Source organism: Oxyura jamaicensis, chromosome 12 (genome assembly GCF_011077185.1).
Source record: "Oxyura jamaicensis isolate SHBP4307 breed ruddy duck chromosome 12, BPBGC_Ojam_1.0, whole genome shotgun sequence".
Taxonomy (NCBI): Eukaryota; Metazoa; Chordata; class Aves; order Anseriformes; family Anatidae; genus Oxyura; species Oxyura jamaicensis.
The window spans coordinates 20,172,929-20,192,802 of record NC_048904.1 but is presented as its reverse complement, the minus strand read 5'-3'; the positions used below and the strand labels follow the sequence as shown (position 1 = coordinate 20,192,802).

Genomic DNA, 19,874 nt, shown 5'->3' with positions numbered 1-19,874 from the left:
ACACAGGCTGAGTATGCATCCTGCCTCAAGGAGGGCAGTGTCAGCGGCAGAAAAGAACGAGCACGCCGCTAGTACTGCGCGGAGAGGACTCTTCACCTGACACAGTCATGCAGCAGTTTTATGTACATTTTCCTCGAGAACTGCAGTCACCCACAGGCAGCACACCATGATCCAAAGGGTTAGCATAAGTTCTTTGATGAGCGACTGGCACGGCAAATTGCCAGGTGCCCTTTATGGCTGCTTTTGGGAACCAGATGCTTCCTAACCTGCTGCCAGTTGCATTCAATTACAAACCTGGAGTCTGCACTTTGAACAACTGCCTTTGGCATGATGAAGCTGCATCAAGTTTCAGCAATTACCATATTCAAACTTGATAGAACAGCCAGGCACCTGACCACTCCACCCACACTCCTCCCAAGAAGTTATTTATGAATAAAAGAATGATGTTATCATTGTGCTGCAATACAAATATTATGGCAACGTCCTGACACTGCTGTTCTGCTGTGGAAATCTCTATCTTCTGTCACTTCACGAATGTTCCAAGCTTCTCCTCCACACTTCCCATTTTTTTGTACAAGATCAGGAATTACTCAGCTTAATAGAACAAGAACTCTTAGATTTTGTTCATTTGTTATTTTTTAAAGGAAGTTAGAATCCTTTTATAAAAACATGCTGTCTTTGTACCTTCTGTAATGCAATGATCTCTCCCCCTACTTGGAAGGCTTGCCAGCAAAGTTGTTTTATTTTTATTTTCATTCTTCAAGGTGCTCAGGAGAACTCCTTCCTGCCATGCAACTGCTTTACCACTGCTAGAGAGCTGGCATGCCCAAAGCAAAATTGTTTGCCCTCCTACACCTGCCCACATCACCTTCAGCTGTATGCAGATAACTGACAGCAAAGAGGGCCTGACCCCTTAGATGTAACTGGAATACAAAACATGGTTAAAACCTTCATTGCCTTACTCGTGCTGTGATTTTCTCACCCTGAACCTAGCAATGACATGTAGGCCTTTTGGAGAGAGTTTCTATGTGGTCTCAATGGTAGTACAGAACTGAATTTACTGATGAAGTTGTGACAGCTTCCACAGAAAACGTTTGTATTCTGATACACAAATCTTTCACTTTCTACAGCAAAAACAAACATCTTGGTCACAAAGACGACATTTGACCCACCACGTGCCTCTTTTTAACTGCTAATAAAACCAAAGCGGAATTAGCATCGCTGCATTGACAATACATCTTCACTCTTATGTCTCTACATTTTCCTACCTGCAAAGTAGTGCTCTGATCAGAGAACGGGGAACTGAAGAAAGTGGTGACTATACTCATCACTATTTCTGTAACGTACTTCTCCAATATGGAGTCTGCATGCTTTCTGTCGCTGGTGTTGTTACAAGCCTGCAAGGTAATTCATTATTGGATCAGAAGCAGCTCAACCAAGGTAGTCTAGTAAGCGTTAGACTGGAGTTTTTGATTTTGCATCAATTCCCTGTCACAACAATATTTATGATACTGGTATCTTTGTATTTCTAGCACACGCATAGACATTGTTTGAACGTGTTTTAATGCGTTGGCATATAGCGTGTTCAAGAGAGAGGGGAAGAAAGAGTACCTTAGAGGAAAGGAACTAGTAGGGTCTGGAGGACTGAGGTGTAATGCTTTCGTATGGGGAAATACTTGGAATCCCAGGCAAAAAGCCACATGGACAAACAAATGCCAAGCTTGGAAAATATTTGTCCTGACCTGCCAAAAAAACATTGACTATTGCTTGGGAAGAAGTTAACTATCACAGCCAGAATAAGCAAGCCAGGTGGCAGAGCAGAAAAAGGCATTAGACAAAGGAGTAGGGTGTGGGGCTTTTCTGATTTTTTTTAAAGGAAAATATTAATGCGTTCCATGGAATATGACTAATGAAATCCACAGGCACAAGGGAAAAACGCAAATATAAATATGAAGCAGCACAGTGTTTAGGGCACTTACTGTCTTGATGCAGCACTGCTATGTCTTATTTTTACTGCTATATACCAGATAGGTTAATTTAAACTTTCAGAATTCAGTTCCCAGATACAGAAATCATTACCCGACAGATGTCAACCAGGAAGTTCTCAAATAGCTTCCACATATGATTACTGGTGTAAATCTCTTTCATTTCTACTTCTGTGTCCACATAGCAATGATTCAAGAAGTTGATGTATGCAATTTTAACCTACAAGTGGAGAAAAAAAATACCATTAAAAAAACTTGAATGGTATCATGAATGGATATAATGTCACATTAAAGCTGCTATAAGTCATCTGCAGCTCCACTACTTCTTTTTATTTAAGCACTGGTGAAATTTAATGCCATGAATAGAAAGACACTATCCAATAAAAAACAGTGGGATTATTGCAGACAAAATGTCAGCATAATAATAATTTCCAGTTCTGCAGAACCATCTGTTCAAGGTTAGCAGCATACTCCATAAACCTCTCTTCCTCTAGAACCCTATAAAAGAAGTAAGTACAGCATCACATCCCCATTTTAAGGGCAAGGAAAAAAGTAGGAAAGGATTTAACTTTGCTATTTACTGGGGTTATCTACGGCAAAACCAGGAAAGGAATGCAACTTCCCAGCTCACAGGCACTGCTCACCTGCCCCACCAGCTTTCCCATGCAAGAGACTCAACATCAAATCTCTCTCACCCAAAGTCAGTACATTTCAAATACATATCAAGGCCAGTGCCCCCAGACAGCCCTCACCTCAGGTATGCAATCCTCATGGGTTACTACCCTAACAATGTCATCCAGAGGAAGAAGGGAATTGCATTTTATTTCTGTGTAGACGTTTTTGCCTTCTGTGCACACAGCGAGCAGTTCTACTAAGTGGATGTGGTACATCAGCGGGCTGTTTTCATCCATCCGATCTCTTTCTGATCTCATCATCTGCACCAAAGTCTGGAAGGAGGCCCTGTCATTGTAGAACACTAGGACGTCTTCTCCTGCATTCACCAGCTAACAAGAAAGAAAAACACTCCATTAACAGATCAAAGCCCGTGCATCTCCCCACAGCATCCACCCCCAGACTGTGGGCTGACTGTCACAGTGAAAATCCCGATTCGTTATTCCTTGGAAACTTAAGAAGTGCAGCCACCAAGTCAGCTGGACATTCCTCTTGTGCTCTCCTTCAGGGGGCAGATGGCTCAAGTATGACACTTTCTCTTGAAGAATTTACCACTTCTAAACTGCTGAAGAACTTCAAAGTCAGTCCAACTGACTGCCTAGACAGAAGTTTTGCCAAGAAGCTTGTGACTTTCCATTGTGCTTTTTGATTTCACGTACATTGCCTCAGCTGACTTTTTAATACAGAGAGCTGTAGCTGTACCATTTTGTTCAGAGAAACGCCTCAGGGGCATGCCGGATGGGAGGGCTGCAGGGCTCAGTAATTCCACCCTTCTGAACAAACATCATCAATTTTCCAATGCTAGCAAGTGACATGTTAAGTCACACACACTGAAGATTTCTACCAACTTCACATTTTAGATCTGGATGGCCAGATTTCCAGAGTAGCTCAGACCTCCTGTAACTCCACAAAGGAAATGGCAGCAAGCAGGCTGACACCTAACTCAGGGGCTGAGCACTTCTTAGCATGCAAACGTAGGGATCAGAGATGCCCTTCCACATAGAGCTTATGGCAATCAGCTAGACAAAATGCAGAAGGCAACCCCTTCTTCCTCAGCAGCTGCTGATCACTGTCAAAGCTGAGTGCTGAGCATCTTTACAAACGTAACTCCACATTGGAAAGCTCACAAAAACACTTTTAAACTGAACTACAAACTATGAAGACCTCTGATCAGTCTAGTGAAACTGACACACACACAAGCCAGAGCTTGAGAAATCTGGTCCTTGGGCTCCCCCTGCCGAGGAGGCCGATGAAAATGCCAGGCATGCAAACAGACTGTCAACCTGATCACCTACATACAATATCCCACTTAAAAGGGCTTATTCACCCTTTTCTTACCTCTCCTATCCTGACAACCCGATTTCAGTTACCGACACACCTAAATTGCTGAAGACCCTCAGTCTTCTCCTCCTTCAGCACTTACCAAGACTTACATGTTCAGCTGCTGAAGATACAAAGAAATTCTCATCAAATTATTCTATTATCATGGTAAAATTTTCCTTCTCCATTAGAACACTGAAATTAAACTACTTCTCTTATTGTCAATTTTCGTGTGGAAAGGCAGCCTTCCTTCAAACCAAGCCTGCCTAGATACTGCTTTGTAGAAGCCTGGAAAATACCTTGCAAATATCATTAGTAACTAACCACTCTATGCCTGTAGGTGAAGAGCTCAGAACGCTTTTGGTCACAAGAAGTCTATGCTTTCTGGTAGCTGTATGCTCTTTTTGCATGGTGAGAGCTAACTGTCAGCTTCTTGGCAGTCCCAGAAGCGAGAGGATCAATTTGTCATTTTCACCAAATGGTATGTGAAAACTTCTGTTCAGACCTCACAAATCTCTGCAGCTCTCACCTCAGCCATTACCATATCTTGGCATTTCTTAATGAATTTTCCTTCCGCCTTGACAATTGTCTGCAGGAACTTTATGTACTGAACATTTCTGCCATGGGTTTCTATACAGTGGACAAAGTGCTGAACGACGCGTTCATTAATCTCACTGCAAAGCTGGAAGTTGTTCATGAAAATGTGCTGCATTGTTACTGCTTCCAGAATCTAATGAAGGGGATAAAACAAAGAAAGAAATTAGAAAGTAAACAAACCACCAAATCCACAGAGAGGTCAGGATAAAGTCAACACTCCTGCAGGGTTCAGGATCGAACAGAACATTTCTGAGGACCTAATATTTCAACACATTGGCTTGTATCTAAGCCAATTTTTTCAGTCCACTTCAGCCTCTTGAACTTTCTTCACTGAAATGGTCCTAAACAAAATTTCAAGGCTTTAAAAGGAAAATAAAATGTGACCCCTTCAACATGTCTTGCATCAGAACAGGCCCAGAGGCAATCACCAAGGACAATCCATTCTCTTTTCTTGATGGAAAAAAAAAATATGGCATGAGGTTGTTCTTACCCCTGGGTTAAGAAACAGGTTTATGTGCTTGTGCAGCAACGCCTGGTTCTGTTGGTTCCCAGCACAAAAGTTCTGCAAAAACTCGTGTGCGAGCTTCATTATCTCCTGCATCCTCATGTCTTCAGCCTGTGATTGCATGACAAATAAGATGGGGTTAAAAAGAACCCGAAGGTTCACTTTCAGGTGAGCACTAACTAGATGAGTCTCAGCTCCAGCTCTGCAAGAGAACTGTCACGTCTCTCTCACACTCCAAAGAAAAACAAACCTCCACCCTGTTCACAGACATTAGGGATGAGTTTGGCCTGCTTCATCGTTCTAAAGATCATCAAAAATACAGACCATAATAGAAATTACAGTAGTTTATTCTCTAAAATTGCATACCCTATGACCAAGCCTGCCAGCAACGTGCTTTAGTCACTTTTACACTTCTGAACATACCAGTGCACTGGCCAAGCCACACATCATCACCTTAGGGCTACAGAGGAAAACTGCCATGTTCTGTCGAAATGCATTTCAGCAGTGACAGATAGGTAGTTCATGGCAAAGAAGAGATGGAAAGTTATTACTGCAACAGTAAAGCCCAATCTGTATTTACTGGAATCTGCACACTACTTGCATGCTTCCAAGCACAGTCCAGGAATCAGTGCCTTTCCTCTGACATCAGCATAGATTACTGATGGTATAAAATGCAGTTTGGAAAAATTACTGTCTGCTCATTTTTTATTTTTAAGGAGTTTCATCTATTTCCAAAGGTGAAACACTTTCCATACTGCCTGTTCAGTAGTGTGTTCATAAGTACGGGACAGGATTTTGACAAGAGCTATCGAAGGGGCTACTTCTGCTGATTTTTTAGCAAAATATGAAGCAGGACAGCATGAGGCTTAGTTAGACGCTTCTCAAAGCTACTGCCTACAGTGACTGGTTCTCAGAAACCTTGTTTGGAACAGATGACAGCAGAGTAAGCTGGAAAAGCTCCCTCACCTGTGCGATAAGTACCTGTCACCAGTGACTAATGGGCAGCCAATGTGACGCACTCGGGGTGTGCTCCATCAGCACAACGCGGTGCTGTGCAAGCTCCAACTGCACAGCGGCACGGTCAGAGGGGGTTCCACACCATACCACTGACATTACACGGCACTCAGAGGGTTAATTATGAACTGCAGACCTCATCTCAAGCCAGTTGGTATTTATTTATTTTTAAGAGGGAGTTTGGGCCTCTGTAACTGGGTGACAGGTGTGGTGGTGGGGCGTCTGTTTCATGTCTAACTACTGGACAGACCTGCTGATAAATCCCACAGGGGAGCAGGCTCCCTCATGTCCCTTAGTGCTCCCAGGATGGCTTTCATGCAGCTACTGTGAAGCAACAGTGTCTTGCTTCCACTGACAGCTTAACTTGAAGGCAGCAAAACACACCTCCCCTTGAGAGCTGAAAGTTCAGCCTTGGTCTTTCTCCGAGCTACGATGGATAAACATTTCTTCAGAAATCAGGACAGAACACTACATTCAAAGACTTTAAACAAACAAAACCTATATAGGTTTTCAATTAGTTTTGGTATTTCTATATTTAAAATAGCTTATTTGAATCCAGTTTAAAAGGTAGAAGGTTCAGGAAGACTCAGACGAGGTGTTAAAAACCCATCAACATAACACGAAGGAAGGCAATAGCTGTGCAGAAACCCAACCTTTTCGTAAGGGATCTGCAGCAACTCAAGCACCACCGCGTGCGCTCCCATGTTCCTCAGAAGCCGCTGCTGCTGCTTCCGGCTCTTCCTGACAGAGGCACTCTCCTGCACACACAGCTTGCTAAGTCGAAGCAGGATCTGGAGAAGAGACTTGCTTTAGAACTGGGTTTTATTTCAGAACATGCCAGGTGGCTCTCAGAGAGAACTAACGTCAGAAAACACATCTGCATGAACCACAGCGACTCCAGGCAGCAAAATCAAGTTTTGTGGTCTCAAGATGGGGAGCAAAGACTGGGCTAAAGCCTGCTTGCGCCTGCAACAACAGCAGAGATGTGGAAGGACCAGGCTGGAGATGAGAGCCTTTGGGAAATGTCGGGGCAGGAGGCAGCCGAGGTGTCTGCCACCCCCTCGAGTGGCAGCTGCCACCCCCTTGCCACCCTCCTGGAGACGCAGCAGCCAGTACAGTCTTTCATCACCCTGGCACAGGCAAGGGAAGCAGTGAGGCAACAGCTCTTTCATCACATCTGGTGGTTTACTGGCCTGGGCACTATCCATTTCAGCTCTAACTAGCACCGCTCCTGTGGAATTCGGCTGTGTAAAGTGAATCTGACGTCTGGCTCTGCAGCACTGTGCCACAGAAAACCCATTACCTAAGAAGACACCAGCGCCAATGCATGCTCTTTGTCTGGTATCTTTGAAATTAAATTTCAACAGCACAGAGCTTTTTGCATGTAAACTACTTGGGACAGAGCAATTTAAATAGCTTCTTGACTTGCTTACTTGCTTTAATAGCCTTTAATAAAAATATTGTGTTACCATTGAAACAGCAACAAAATGTCGCATTTCTCACTAATCCATTCTTAAGGAAAGAATATACATGTTGTGCTTATTATATTCCTGGCTTCTCATTCAAACTGGGATATGTTATTACTCAGCAAATAGTTTCCACAGTGGAAGAGTGACTCAGACTTTCCTGGGTGTCTCCCTGTGACTGCAGCTCTCCAGGGCTGAGTTACTCACACTTCCATTTAACTATCAAGAAACAGTTTTACCTCTTTTACTACGCGGTAGTTGTAGCTGCTAGTACTTTCAGGCTTCTGTGACTTGCTGTGACCTTCCTGTGGATAAAAAACATACAATTTATTAGCAGCTTATAGTACGTTCTTCATGAGGACTAAAATTACCGTTCTAGGCTAGTGACTGCTCTCTTCCTGGAAAGGAGCGTTATCCTTCAGTTCGCTGAGTCTCAGAAAAACACACAGTTATCCTGTCATCCCACATTGACCTCTATAACATAAAATAACATGAGGGTGGGATAATTTTAGAGTTAGTAACCTCCTGTCCTTTCCTTCTCTTGTCACGTTCCATCTGTAATCCATTCCTCACTGCAAAAAAAAAAAAACACGACTATTTTCTCTCCCCCTTTACTATTATTAAACTGTCATCGTACAGATAGCAAGAGATGCCTAACTACACACATGGAAAGTGACAAATAAATTACTTTTAGTTATTTCCAGTGATAAATATTCATATCCCAGGGATTATTTCTTGCATTCTCTCATCCGGTGTTTTCTATCTGATCACAGTCATGCTGAGATAGAAGCATTTAATTAGTTCTAGGCCAGATGGGCACGCCAGGGAAGTCCAGTACTATCAGGTGTGGTAAAGCACCAGCATTTACTCGGTTCTTAAGCACTGTGCTCTTCTGCCATTTCATAAAAGTGAATACTCAAAACTGCAGTGGGAAACCAAGAAATATTCAGGGATTTTTCGAGTCTTTTCTCTAGTGTTGTATTTTGTTTTGATGCAGTGCTTTAGCACATTGTGTTCAGCATTCATTAGCTTCACTTGCAGACTTATAAATAATAATATTCACCCTACTAATAGCTACAACTAAGTTGTAAAAAACCAGCAACCCTATGTTATATACACAAATAATTTAGCCAAAGGATATGAAAAAAATCAAACGTGTTGAAAGCATGCACCCTAGTGCGCTCCCCACATTCCCTGCTGTGCCTCTGCACAGCGGCTGGTGCCGCCAGTGCCCTCCCAGAGACGGGGCAGAGCTGCACGATGCACTGCTGCCCACCGCACTGCTGCCTGCTCTCCCTGGGATCTGCACTGCAGCCCCTGTCTGCGAGCCCTCTTGCCAGGGCTACACCGCTTCTCTGCTGCCCTTCCCAGCTCTCAAACGCCGCAGCAGCACACACACCAGGTTGTGATCCACAACGCATCACCTGAGGCGTTCGCAGCTGTCCTCTGCTGTGTGACCACCCAGAGAAGTCAGGCAGTCTCTCAGTGCTGCAAGGACAACACAAGTGGCACAGCAAAACCCAAACCAACTGCTCTGTCAGGGCCTAAAGATGACACTACCGCAGCTGCTGACTCTGAGCAGTTTCCACCCAAGACTAATTGGCATCTGCTGGTCCAAGCTTTCCTCTTATTCTTGTCCTATTCTAACAGCAATACAAACAGCCTCGCCAAGCTATGCAGCGTGCAGAAGGGATACTTTTTGTACTCACGGTTCTGGGAGCAGTTACACTTTCAGAAAACATTAACACATGAATTTTGGGAAGCACAACCTAATTACCTCTTTTTTCTTGTGTTCATTTTCTCCTTGCACTCCATCCATCACCTCATCGGGACCCTGGCCTTTGTATACCCAAAGCTCCGATTTTTCCACAATAGACCTCAGTTGGTCCAAATCTTGTTTTATCTGCTTGTAGTTGTCAACATCTTGGCTGGTAACAAGCAGTTGAACCTTATATGAATGCAATCCATTAGTCGCACAACAGGATTTATTTTTAAACTGCAATATACACATTCAGATGAGGAATAACGTTCTTAATACACACACATACCTGCTTAAAAGCTTGAAGGACTTCTTGTCTCTGACTGAAGTGCCGGAAGAGCAGCTGAAGCGCCCCAGACACCAGAGGAGGGTAGTCGTGCATTGTTAAATGTAACAAAACTCTGAGAAATGTTCTGCCACCATGATCATCCAAATCCAATGGGGTATTCTCCTCACTGAAAACAAAGCACAGGAATTAACTGTCATATTGGGCTTAATGTCCCAGCAGGTTCCTGAGTTCAGTCTGCTGTGGTGGATTTTTTTTTCTTATTTTGAAATAAACAAGGAATTTGTCAAAGCAAATGCTACCTTAAAATACACAGGGTTGTGTTTTTTCTTCACATGCTGCATAATCGTAAGGCTTCCAGAGATTCATTACTTGTGGTTCACTCAGCATACAGTTTCTAACTTTTCCACAGACAAATCATGACTAACTATTCATCCCTGTGTCAGTCTTCCCCTATTGCTCAAATAGTTCTTGAGCATTCCTAATACTACCTTTTCTCCCCACAAAATACACCCCTTCCTCAATATCACCGTTGCAAAGCTAATTGTGTCAAGCACTTACAATCCTCTTCTTTGCTCTTTCCTCTGCACTTCTTTTTGGAAGATGATAAACTACATATTTTTTCTTTATCAGTTACTGAATCTTTCCCAAATTCTGCTTCCAACTGAGTCTGCACACTTGCACTAAAAATTCTGGTTATTAATTTGGTGAATGAATCTCTCTCCCTCATTTAAGAGAACAGTTATCTTAGGTATATAGAAAAGAACTGCAGCTCTGCAAGCAGCTAAGGGCTGTTGGAATATAAACCTTCACAGTGCTTCAGCACAGGGCAGAATATCAGGAAAAGCTCAAGTACTTGAAGCCTGTCACTGACTCATCATCCCGTGGTTAAAGCAAGGGCATAAGCAACTCCAGAAAGAAAACAGGTACTGAAGACCCAGCTTGCTAGCTTTGATCTGTCAAGCACGTGCAGTCTAATGCTGCATTACAATAACAGCATGGCTAAGTAGATATCTGTCTCAGAAGTTCCAGTCCTTGCCCACAAACTTTTCCCTAAGATTTTAAAGCAGCACTCAGCTTAGATGCACTAATCCTCCAACTCTGCTTTCATCCTTACAAGTGAAGCACTCCAGTGAAGATCTTTTTTGACTGAAGGACCACCTGTGCCTTATCCATGGCTTTTAATTCAAATGGACATTACTTCAAGCTGTATCAAAGGCATTTCAGGAAAATGAAGCCTAAGTAATTGAGTTGGGCAGCTGTTTCCAATCTTTTCCCATTTACCAACTCAATTGCAACTGCAATCCACCTCCGTATGAGCACGCTTGGGGCTGCAGCCTGGGAACTGCTGAGCTACGCTTCAATTAGCACTACCAAGGTGATACTTGCCTTCCACCAAAGATCCCTTCAGCTTGTTCTTCAATATGTTCAAAGTCCAGGGCTCCTGAGAAAATAAGAACAAGCAAATATGTTATGTCAGAGTTGCACCAGAGATGTTTTTGCAGCCTAAAAACATTTTGAACTGCAAGAAGTGATGTAGGTGTAAGCAAGAGGGTCATCACGAGCTGAAAGGAGCACAGATTACTGAAGCCGTTTGCTAAGATAACAAGACAATAAATCAACCTGCCATCAGCTCACAAATTAAACTGCACAATCACTTCAGCAACATCCAGGGTTATCCTTCTCATCTATTTTTAGATTTCACCAGCGTTGCTCCAGGACACTGATGGGAAATGTTGTCATTCAGAGGGGCCGCCCACAAGAAACACCAAGTTTCAGCTCTAAGTTCCAAAGCATTATATTCAGCAGTGGCAACCGTTCCCCTGTGGCTCAGTCAACAAAAAGGGCTTTATATTTAACAGGGTAAGGTAAATATTGTCACATTGGCAATGACTCATCTTCTGAAATAAATAAATAAAAGTAAAATGTGTTTGGCCTTTTTTTCCCCTGGACATTTCTCAGCTACATACTGCACAAACACGCACCTCTTCCCTCTCTGCTGCCCCAACACTCCAACCAGCAGAAATAACAACGGGCAGCTTGGTCTGAATTCCCGCTGGACTTACTCATTTATGAAATAGGTAAATGACAAGACACGCCACTGGGCACAAGGGGCAATGAAATTAAAAAGAAATTTTGAATAAAAACCCACTGATGGTGAGTACAAAGTGACAGACTACTGATGTTATCAGGCCACCTTCTGTTTGCAAATGTTGAAATTGAAAGACCAAAGTAAATGATTTAATTCTCTAAAGCTACGTCCAACAACGCACTGCTCCCCATCACCCCCTCAGGTCCTGCTGGAGCAAGCAGGACTTGATGTTCTGCAGTCACCCGAGACCCTGGCCTGAGCCCAGATGCTTTAGACTTGGAGCTCTGAATCTTTCACAACCGTTTCCAAATGGAATGGAAAGAGAGCATATGGATTTAACATCTTTGCCAATAATGTTTACTCCCCCCTTTCCTCCGAAGTTTAGCTGACAGAAAGAGCTCTTGTGCTCTCCAACCAGCCCCGTTTTGAAGGTCTTGGCACCCTGGGGGGCGGCTGGACAGGCAGTCCAAGGAAAAAAAAAGTAAACACAACCCCTTTGAAGTGAGATCAAAAGAAGTAGTCTTTCCTTTGAAGACTTCACATCTAAAACACATTTTTCTTATCTTTCCCTGTTACATCTAGAGATACAGTCCCCAAATCAAGTGAGAAAAACTGTTTGCTGTCTAATAAGCTGCCCTTTTAAAATCCAGCGATTTTTCATGGTGCAGGTCTTAACTCCAGGATCCTTTTTCCCATGGAAAGTGGTACGGCAATTAACAGCACTGCATTACCCAACACACCAACTGTCCTGCTTTCAGTTAAGAACGCTGGTCATCGACAAGCTTACTGGCATACCCTTGTCTACCAGTACTGAGACAGGGTAACCTCTGACACCTCTCCTTCCCACGGAACTTTTGGGGAATAAAAGTTTGGGTGGGTAGAGGAATCAGCACAGGGGGAATGGATATGGGAATCAGATTCACATGATTGTGGTGTTTGTTGCTGGCATTTTTTGGGGACAGAGGACGGTAAATGACATAACACATGACCACTGCCCCAGTGGGACTGCTCATCACATGCCAAAGCAAGAACCTGAATCGATTGTTCAGTTGGTTACTCTAAGATTAAAGAGCCTTCCCTAACATACACAAAGTCATTCTTTGCAAAGTGACTAACCTGGTACATTTGCTGGCATTTCTTGATTGCTGCTTCCAGTGGGCGATTCAGTCATCTGGGCATTGCTTTCATCAAATTCATGTTTAAATATACAAAGTAGGCAGGAGATTCTGTAGTCCAATCTCACATTCAAAATAAACTAGTGATACAGAAGTAGTAGAAATGTTGCAATGCCTTGCCTGTTTCCAGCACACGTACAAAGAACTGACACATGATGCAGAGATACCAACACAGAAGGTCACTACAGTAAAAATGCAGATTTAACTTGGAAAAGAGGTACATGAAAGTTTTGATTTGTTTTTTTAATCCTCAGAATATAGATTTTTTTTTCAGCAACTTCCATGCGTATACTTACAGGTAAAAGACTTTGACACAGTTTTGATCCCTTGTTACTGACCCATGCATGCACCCTCGCACTGCCTCCCCCCGTGACGAGGAAAGCATTCCTGTCTGTCCTGAACCCGAGCTCCAGAGCCAGCTCGCTGCCCCAAGCAGAGCCCCACAGCCTGCTGCAGCCCAACACGGGGCACTTCACGTGTGCTGGGGGTGTCATCGGCACGAGCTAGTACAGCTCAGCCGTCTCCTTCTCAGTGCTTTACAATTAAATCTTAACAACTTGCTTGAGGAAGGAAGTACAAGGCAGAGAGCACTTGCAGTTCTCTTCAGTTCAGGGGAAAATGCTTAACGCCAGTTTTAATAACCCGTGGTAACAGGGGGAACACTGGCACATTAAAATACCCTGCCGCAACATGCCAGGCCATATGAGAGCAGTTCTGAGTTTAACTAAAATTAGAAATGGTGAAAGGAAGTGAATCAAGCCTCCCCTGCATGCTGCATCTGTTGCTGAGCGGAAGGGCACGACCCCCAGTCCAGCTACGTGCAAAACCTCCCACAGAGGGCACAGGGAAGGTACACCACGGCGTTCCTGCTGCCTTGTGTACTTCGCCCACGCGCCTTTTGCAGCATTTTGGCCTACGTGAACTTGCCCGTGAAGTTACTGAACAGAACAGGGACTTGTGCAGCGAGGGAGGGAGGATGGATTTCAGCACAGCAATTTTGTGTCACCAACACAAAAAGATCAAGACAGAGCTGTGGAAAAGGGGAAAAAAAAACTTTTGTCTTTGTGTTCTGAAGCCTTAGGAGTGAACAAGTGGAAAAAGCCAGGCAAAGATGGAGGAGGCTGCAAGAGGCTGGTGCATGCATAAAAACCCACTCAGGCCGATAGCTATACAGAGAGAAGTATCAAGTATAACTCCCTTCCTTGGGACATCTAACAAGATGTTCCTGGGGATTTGGAGAAACTATAATGACAGCAGGGGGACTATGAGCTCTCCACTTCAGAAATTCAGATATTTACAGGTCACTGTTATACTTCTGTCATACGGAGAAGTCCACTGCTGACTCATTCCTATTACAGGGTTTCAGTCATGGCATAATAGTATTGTCATACGTGAGATGAGTGCTGCATGCCTGGAAAAGTTGCCCTTGTAACACTGCACCCACTGAAGAATGGGGCATGCAAGGCAGGAGTGAATTAAGTGGCAGCACGGCACTATACTAAGACTTAAATGCAGCACAAGGTGCTACATTACTTTGCATTTGCTAATACCTGAAGTATTTCTATGATCTTCAGCTTGGTGTCCATTACCAGGATGTCCTCCTTCTCTGGTTCACTCTGCTTGACATTTCCCTCAGGAGCAGCAGCAAGCGGAGTCATGGGCAAGAACCCGCCACCTCTGAGCACCACCTGGGTCATCAGCTCACCGACTCCATGGATTGATCTCATCACATTGCTCCCTTCAGAGAGGTAGGTAAACAGGTAAGGTTATGATGGCGGAATGGGACTGCATTAACAGAGAAAGGGCCCTTCACGTCCTACAAAGAGAAATTGTCTCAACATTAAACAAGGCCAGCAGGACACCTGAGTGCCTGGAGCAGACGGAAGGCAAGAGGAGCACTGCAGTACTCGCAGGGGACACCTGCCCTCTCCCTCGATCCTCACAGACATCACGCTGCTTTACAACAAAGCCACAGAGTAGGAGATGTTGAACCCAAACTGACGTTTTTAGATGAACCAGAAACTGCTGATGAATCATCTCCTGCGCCACTCATTTTTCAGTCTTACCTTTACTTTCCTCGCCTTTTGCCATCTTGGTAATAGGGAAGATGGTAGTGATGTGCACGCAGTCTAATATAGCAAGGAGGATTTTGGTTAGTCTGAGGAGGTCACAGAAGTTGTAGAAACCAAAATATATCAGATTTCTGGCTAGGTTAACAACCTACCAAAACAATAGAAAGCCTGATTAATATTAAGCATTTTGCTACAAAAATCAAGTTTTCAACAGAATGAAAAGACCGCTAACCTGGTTGCGAGTCATTCCAACTACAGTACCTCCTAATTCCATATCAGACTGTATAGCTCTGCATGTTATCAGAAAGCTTTCTACTTGTCTACAAATACTGAAACACCTGCAGTTACAGCCTGTGCCTACAATTCATATTCTATAGCTACAAAGGCATACTGTATTTGTCTCATTACAGACAAGGTAAAATAGATCAAGACCAGAGAGAACGGTCTTCTTTGACAAGAAAATACGCCATATCCAGAGATTACTGTTCCCAAGACATCAAGCTTTCCCACAAGTCCTCCACATGCACTGCTTCACAATCCACAAAAATAATTTCACATGTAGTGCAAATATTTAAGGCAGACCCAGCAGCTGCACATTCCTCAGATAATTTGATTTTTTTTTAAATTAACTGTTGAAGAATACTACTGCATGTGTTCGCTACACTTTATTTGCACAGACAGAATATTTCAGTCGGTCAGTAAGTCACCAGGTACTGTACAGTTCTCTTTATGAGTAATACTGTAAGCTCTAGAGCATATCTGTGCATGCAAAGTGTTCAGTTTTACTGAATATTTATACCATTAAAGCTTGACTCTGTAATAACACAGAGCACAAAAAGTAAACAAGGCTGCTGCGAGCCCAAGACACGAGCTCATATTCATTAATTGTATTTCAAGAACTGTCATTGCAAACTATCACTAACTTCAGTGGGGTTGCCTGCATGAGAAAGTAGCACACTTGGCAGCACAAGCATGCTGTGGCTTAGTATTCACTAAGTACTTGCCCACCTAGCTGGTGTTGAAAAAGGTAACACATTCCACCAAAAAAAGGATAAAAATCAGAACTGGATAACTACCTCAAAAGTGAGCTTATTTTTCTCTTTATCAGAAAAAGGGAACCTCTGACACACCACATCTCTTAAATATTCCTCTACAAATTCCATTGTTTGTGCAAATCTCTCCTTAATTTCATCTTTGGAGGTTCCACTGCTATCATAGCTGAGGAGGGAAAAAACAAAACAAAAAACAAAAACAAAACTTAGCATGCAAACACACAGGGCTTTCCCCTGACACAATTTTTCAGTGATTTGTAAAAATCCAGGAGAAGTTAAAGGCTGTTAAATAACTTATCCAAACGAGGAAACCACGAAGCTGACACCATAATTTCCTGGCTTTTACTGTTTTATCCCATATACTCATTTTGCACTATTTAAGAGTGTCTGATAAAAACAAAAGCAAACAATCAAGCAAAAACAAACAAAAAAGAATCTTGTCCCAATAAAGAAATCTTTTTTTAAATTTTAAACTAGAACAGTGACAACCTATGCACAGCACTAAGGAGAACAGATGTGGCCAAGAGATGCTGACTGCAAATAAAAACAATATATATTCCAAGTAGACTTGAACTTAATAGAAATGTTACATTGGTTTCTCAGTAGAGCATTGTAGAAAGAGAATCCCCATGGTAAAAAGAGAATCCCCATAACTAACCGCTTTTTTTTCCCTCTTCCTGTCTGGTCATGGGTCACTCACCGTTCAGCCTCTGCCAGAGCTTCCGCCATTTGTTTCTGTTCTGGCATTTAAAGCTGAATATGATCTATTACACTTCTCTCAGAGAAGGTGACTAGGTTATTGAGTAGGGAAGGGAGGGCAAACACCACTGAACACAGGTACTAACACTGAAAGACTCAAATTCCTAAAATTTAACACAATTGCAATATGTTTGTTTCCTCTGACTGAAGAAGTTGAGTCACTGAACTACCGTTAATGTTATCCCTACAATCGAGTTGATATGAGTCTACAGTCAAAAAAAAATTCAAGTCTCCAGTCTGGCTGTGGTTTTGTATAGGTCTTTTACCCCTGCATCGGAGTATTTTCCATTGGGGTTTAAGCAACAGGACTCTGTATCCAGGACATGACTTGTCTTCACTTCTGATTGTGCTAGCTCCTGTATGGAGCATCTGCCTTGAAGAGTCAATACTCTAATTGAATAAGGCATGAGGAAAAACAAAACAGTTCTCTGCTGCTTTCCCAGAGCTAGGTCACTCGTCACGTCACCCCAGTCAGAGGCAAATGTCACTGTGATCGGTGGATGTTTCAGAGAAAAATCACCTATGCCTTCCTCGTTTACAGCAGACCTGTACAAGGTTATTTTATACACAGAAAGGTTCTCTCCAGAAAACATTACAGACAAATGAAGCTACATGCATTGAATAACAGAACTTGTAAGAATGAGAACTTTTTTCTCCCCACCCCCCCCGTTTTTTTAAGCACAGACACAGCATAAATGATGCATTAGTTTAGGATTGATCCGGTTACATTTTTAAGCAGATTGAATGAATCCAGCAAGCACTTACTCATCAATAGCAATTTCAGAAGGTATCTCAGACCACAGACGAGCATACTTCACGGGCGTGACTTGTTCCTGGGGGTCACGATCAACATGCATATGAAGCATCAGCCGGCAGAAAGATGCTCTCAGGTCATATGGCAAGTTTTCATCAGACATGCAACGGAGAATGAGATCCACATCCAGCTGGCCAGATATTTCATTTATGGCTAAGTACTGTCGATCAAGGCACATTCTAGCAAAGAGGTTTAACTGGTATCTTTGGGGTGGGGGAGGAAATACACAAACAAACAGTTTACACTTCAATTTCCAGAACCTTCCACTGGGTATAGAGCCGATAAGCAATTACATAGTCATTATAGAAAAAAAGTTATTTACCAATCAAATCACTAGTAATAGTGGAAACACAGTGGAAAATAGAATAAATGTGGTCAGCATATTTTCCTGACAGTTACACAGAATTAATTAATGCTATTTATAATAGTTACAGAAGAATCCAGAAAACACTTAAGGCAAGTCAGCCCCAATACTCTAGAAGATGGAATACTTCTTCCTAATGCTGAAGCCACAGTGGTTCGCTGAGGAACAGTGTAAATAGGCTACAGAATCCTTAAAAATTAGGTACAATTAAAAAGCTATTGAGTTCTGCTCCCTTCAGTCAAAGAATTTGTAGACAAAAAATAAACTTTATTCCTCAGCTTTTCAGCCCAGAAGCTAAGAGCAAGCAACTGGCATTTAAGTTATGCGTGTTCAACAGACCGATAATTAACTTTTAGCCATAAAGAACATGTCCAACATTCGTGAGTGTTCATACAGATTTGTGTTGAACAGTGTCAACTACGTTTCCTAAAGAAATTAACATTTAATTGGAAACAGGCTCCTTTTAACTCTAAGCTCCTCTCATGGGGCCTTGACCAAACTCTGCACTAAATAGTTGTTTTAAGCACATGCACGAGGCTATAAAGTGAGCTGAAAATAATTAGCACGAGCAATTCTCTTCTTGAAATCAAATATAATTTTTCAGAATAGGTATTATAAAAGCTCATCTTGTGAGCACAGCCCTCCAACAGGCTCAAATAAAAACACATATTAAGTCTACTATATTAAACCTTTCAATGCAAAAGATAATGCAAAAAAATACAATAAAATATAGCTATTAGAAAAAATCTAGCTGTACTTTCTGCACCACCACAGTTGAGTCTGTCAAACTATTTTCAGAAGTTTATAACCCAGACACAGGAATTTGGTTTGGGCTGAAACCTGATCTTACACTATGCCAAGAACTTGGTGTCTTGTCAAGTCATCTGGAAATATCACTTCACATTAGAAACTGCTAAAAGCATAGCTTAAGCTGTATGAAAGAACAGTGCATTAATCAAACCCAACTTGTGGCATTTTCCTAAGTTCATACTCTGTCCTGCTGAGGGCTACAGGACTGCTAAATGCCTTCAGGTTAGAAAGAAGTTTGGAAGGCAGGGAGAACAGCAGCAGCTCTTTTTTAAAATCAAAAACAAAGCCATTTGTGCACTGAAATCTTGTTGCTCCTGCAAATGGTTGTTCACCCCAATTACCATTTCAGTCCAGTTAACCTACAGTTAACATACAGACTCGGTGTTAACACCCATTTATCTGGAAACCAAGCAGAAATACAGGCAATGGTGTGCACATTCAATGCACTCTAAGCTTCAGCTAGTTTAAAAGAGTTTAAACTTGCTCATGCTGATAATTTGACTTCTTGCCACGAACCTTATGCTGTTAGCTCCCACTTCACCCTCACTCTCTAATGGCTATTTCGTCCATTAGAGCAGCATCCTTCCACAAATCCAACTGAAGCCTATACACTGCAGCCCCCCCCAGCAACAGTCTCAATGAACTTTGCTGGCCAACTACTGCACACGCTGTTAACCTGTAATAGCTGAGTACGTCCCGATCTTCCTTCTGCCCTTCCTTAGCATCCTGAGCCAACTCTCTGATACTCTTACTGCGGATTTCCTTGTTACTGTCTCTCCAGAATAGCCACACTTCTTCCTCATCTTCTCCAACTTCCAAGGCATTTTCTCCACTTGACACTTCTTCAAACTCAAATCGAGAGAGGACCAGCCTGCCAGAATGAAGTGTGGTTAGATTACAAACTGCCAAGACCCATGCAAATCTTTAAGAACATTTCTTTTAAAACACTTGCTGAAATATACTGGCGATATAAAAGTAATTTTATGATCTCACCTGCATTAAGAAAACACATTTTATTCCTGAACTCTGCCAAGTAAAAGCTGAATATTTTACTCTTTCAGCAGTAGCAGTTTACTACATCAAGTCTTTAGGTTTTATTATTAAAAGCATCAGAGTGAATTTGGATTATAAG

At 42.6% G+C, this 19,874-nt stretch overlaps 1 protein-coding gene across 9 annotated transcripts in view; it reads right to left on the bottom strand.

Moving 5' to 3' along the window:
* ITPR1 (inositol 1,4,5-trisphosphate receptor type 1) overlaps nucleotides 1-19,874 on the bottom strand; it is a 168,022-nt gene that overhangs the window by 85,318 nt on the left and 62,830 nt on the right. For all 9 annotated transcript variants that reach the window (XM_035337315.1, XM_035337317.1, XM_035337316.1 and 6 more), the window contains 16 exons: nucleotides 19,419-19,613; nucleotides 17,520-17,771; nucleotides 16,020-16,161; nucleotides 14,938-15,091; nucleotides 14,422-14,609; nucleotides 12,813-12,951; nucleotides 10,994-11,048; nucleotides 9,608-9,773; nucleotides 9,337-9,507; nucleotides 7,799-7,864; nucleotides 6,747-6,884; nucleotides 5,065-5,190; nucleotides 4,507-4,707; nucleotides 2,738-2,989; nucleotides 2,080-2,205; nucleotides 1,269-1,397 (listed from right to left, as the gene is read on the bottom strand). In XM_035337315.1, coding sequence (XP_035193206.1) covers nucleotides 1,269-1,397; nucleotides 2,080-2,205; nucleotides 2,738-2,989; nucleotides 4,507-4,707; nucleotides 5,065-5,190; nucleotides 6,747-6,884; nucleotides 7,799-7,864; nucleotides 9,337-9,507; nucleotides 9,608-9,773; nucleotides 10,994-11,048; nucleotides 12,813-12,951; nucleotides 14,422-14,609; nucleotides 14,938-15,091; nucleotides 16,020-16,161; nucleotides 17,520-17,771; nucleotides 19,419-19,613 — 2,500 coding nt within the window. The remainder of the gene's footprint in view (nucleotides 1-1,268; nucleotides 1,398-2,079; nucleotides 2,206-2,737; nucleotides 2,990-4,506; nucleotides 4,708-5,064; nucleotides 5,191-6,746; nucleotides 6,885-7,798; nucleotides 7,865-9,336; nucleotides 9,508-9,607; nucleotides 9,774-10,993; nucleotides 11,049-12,812; nucleotides 12,952-14,421; nucleotides 14,610-14,937; nucleotides 15,092-16,019; nucleotides 16,162-17,519; nucleotides 17,772-19,418; nucleotides 19,614-19,874) is intronic.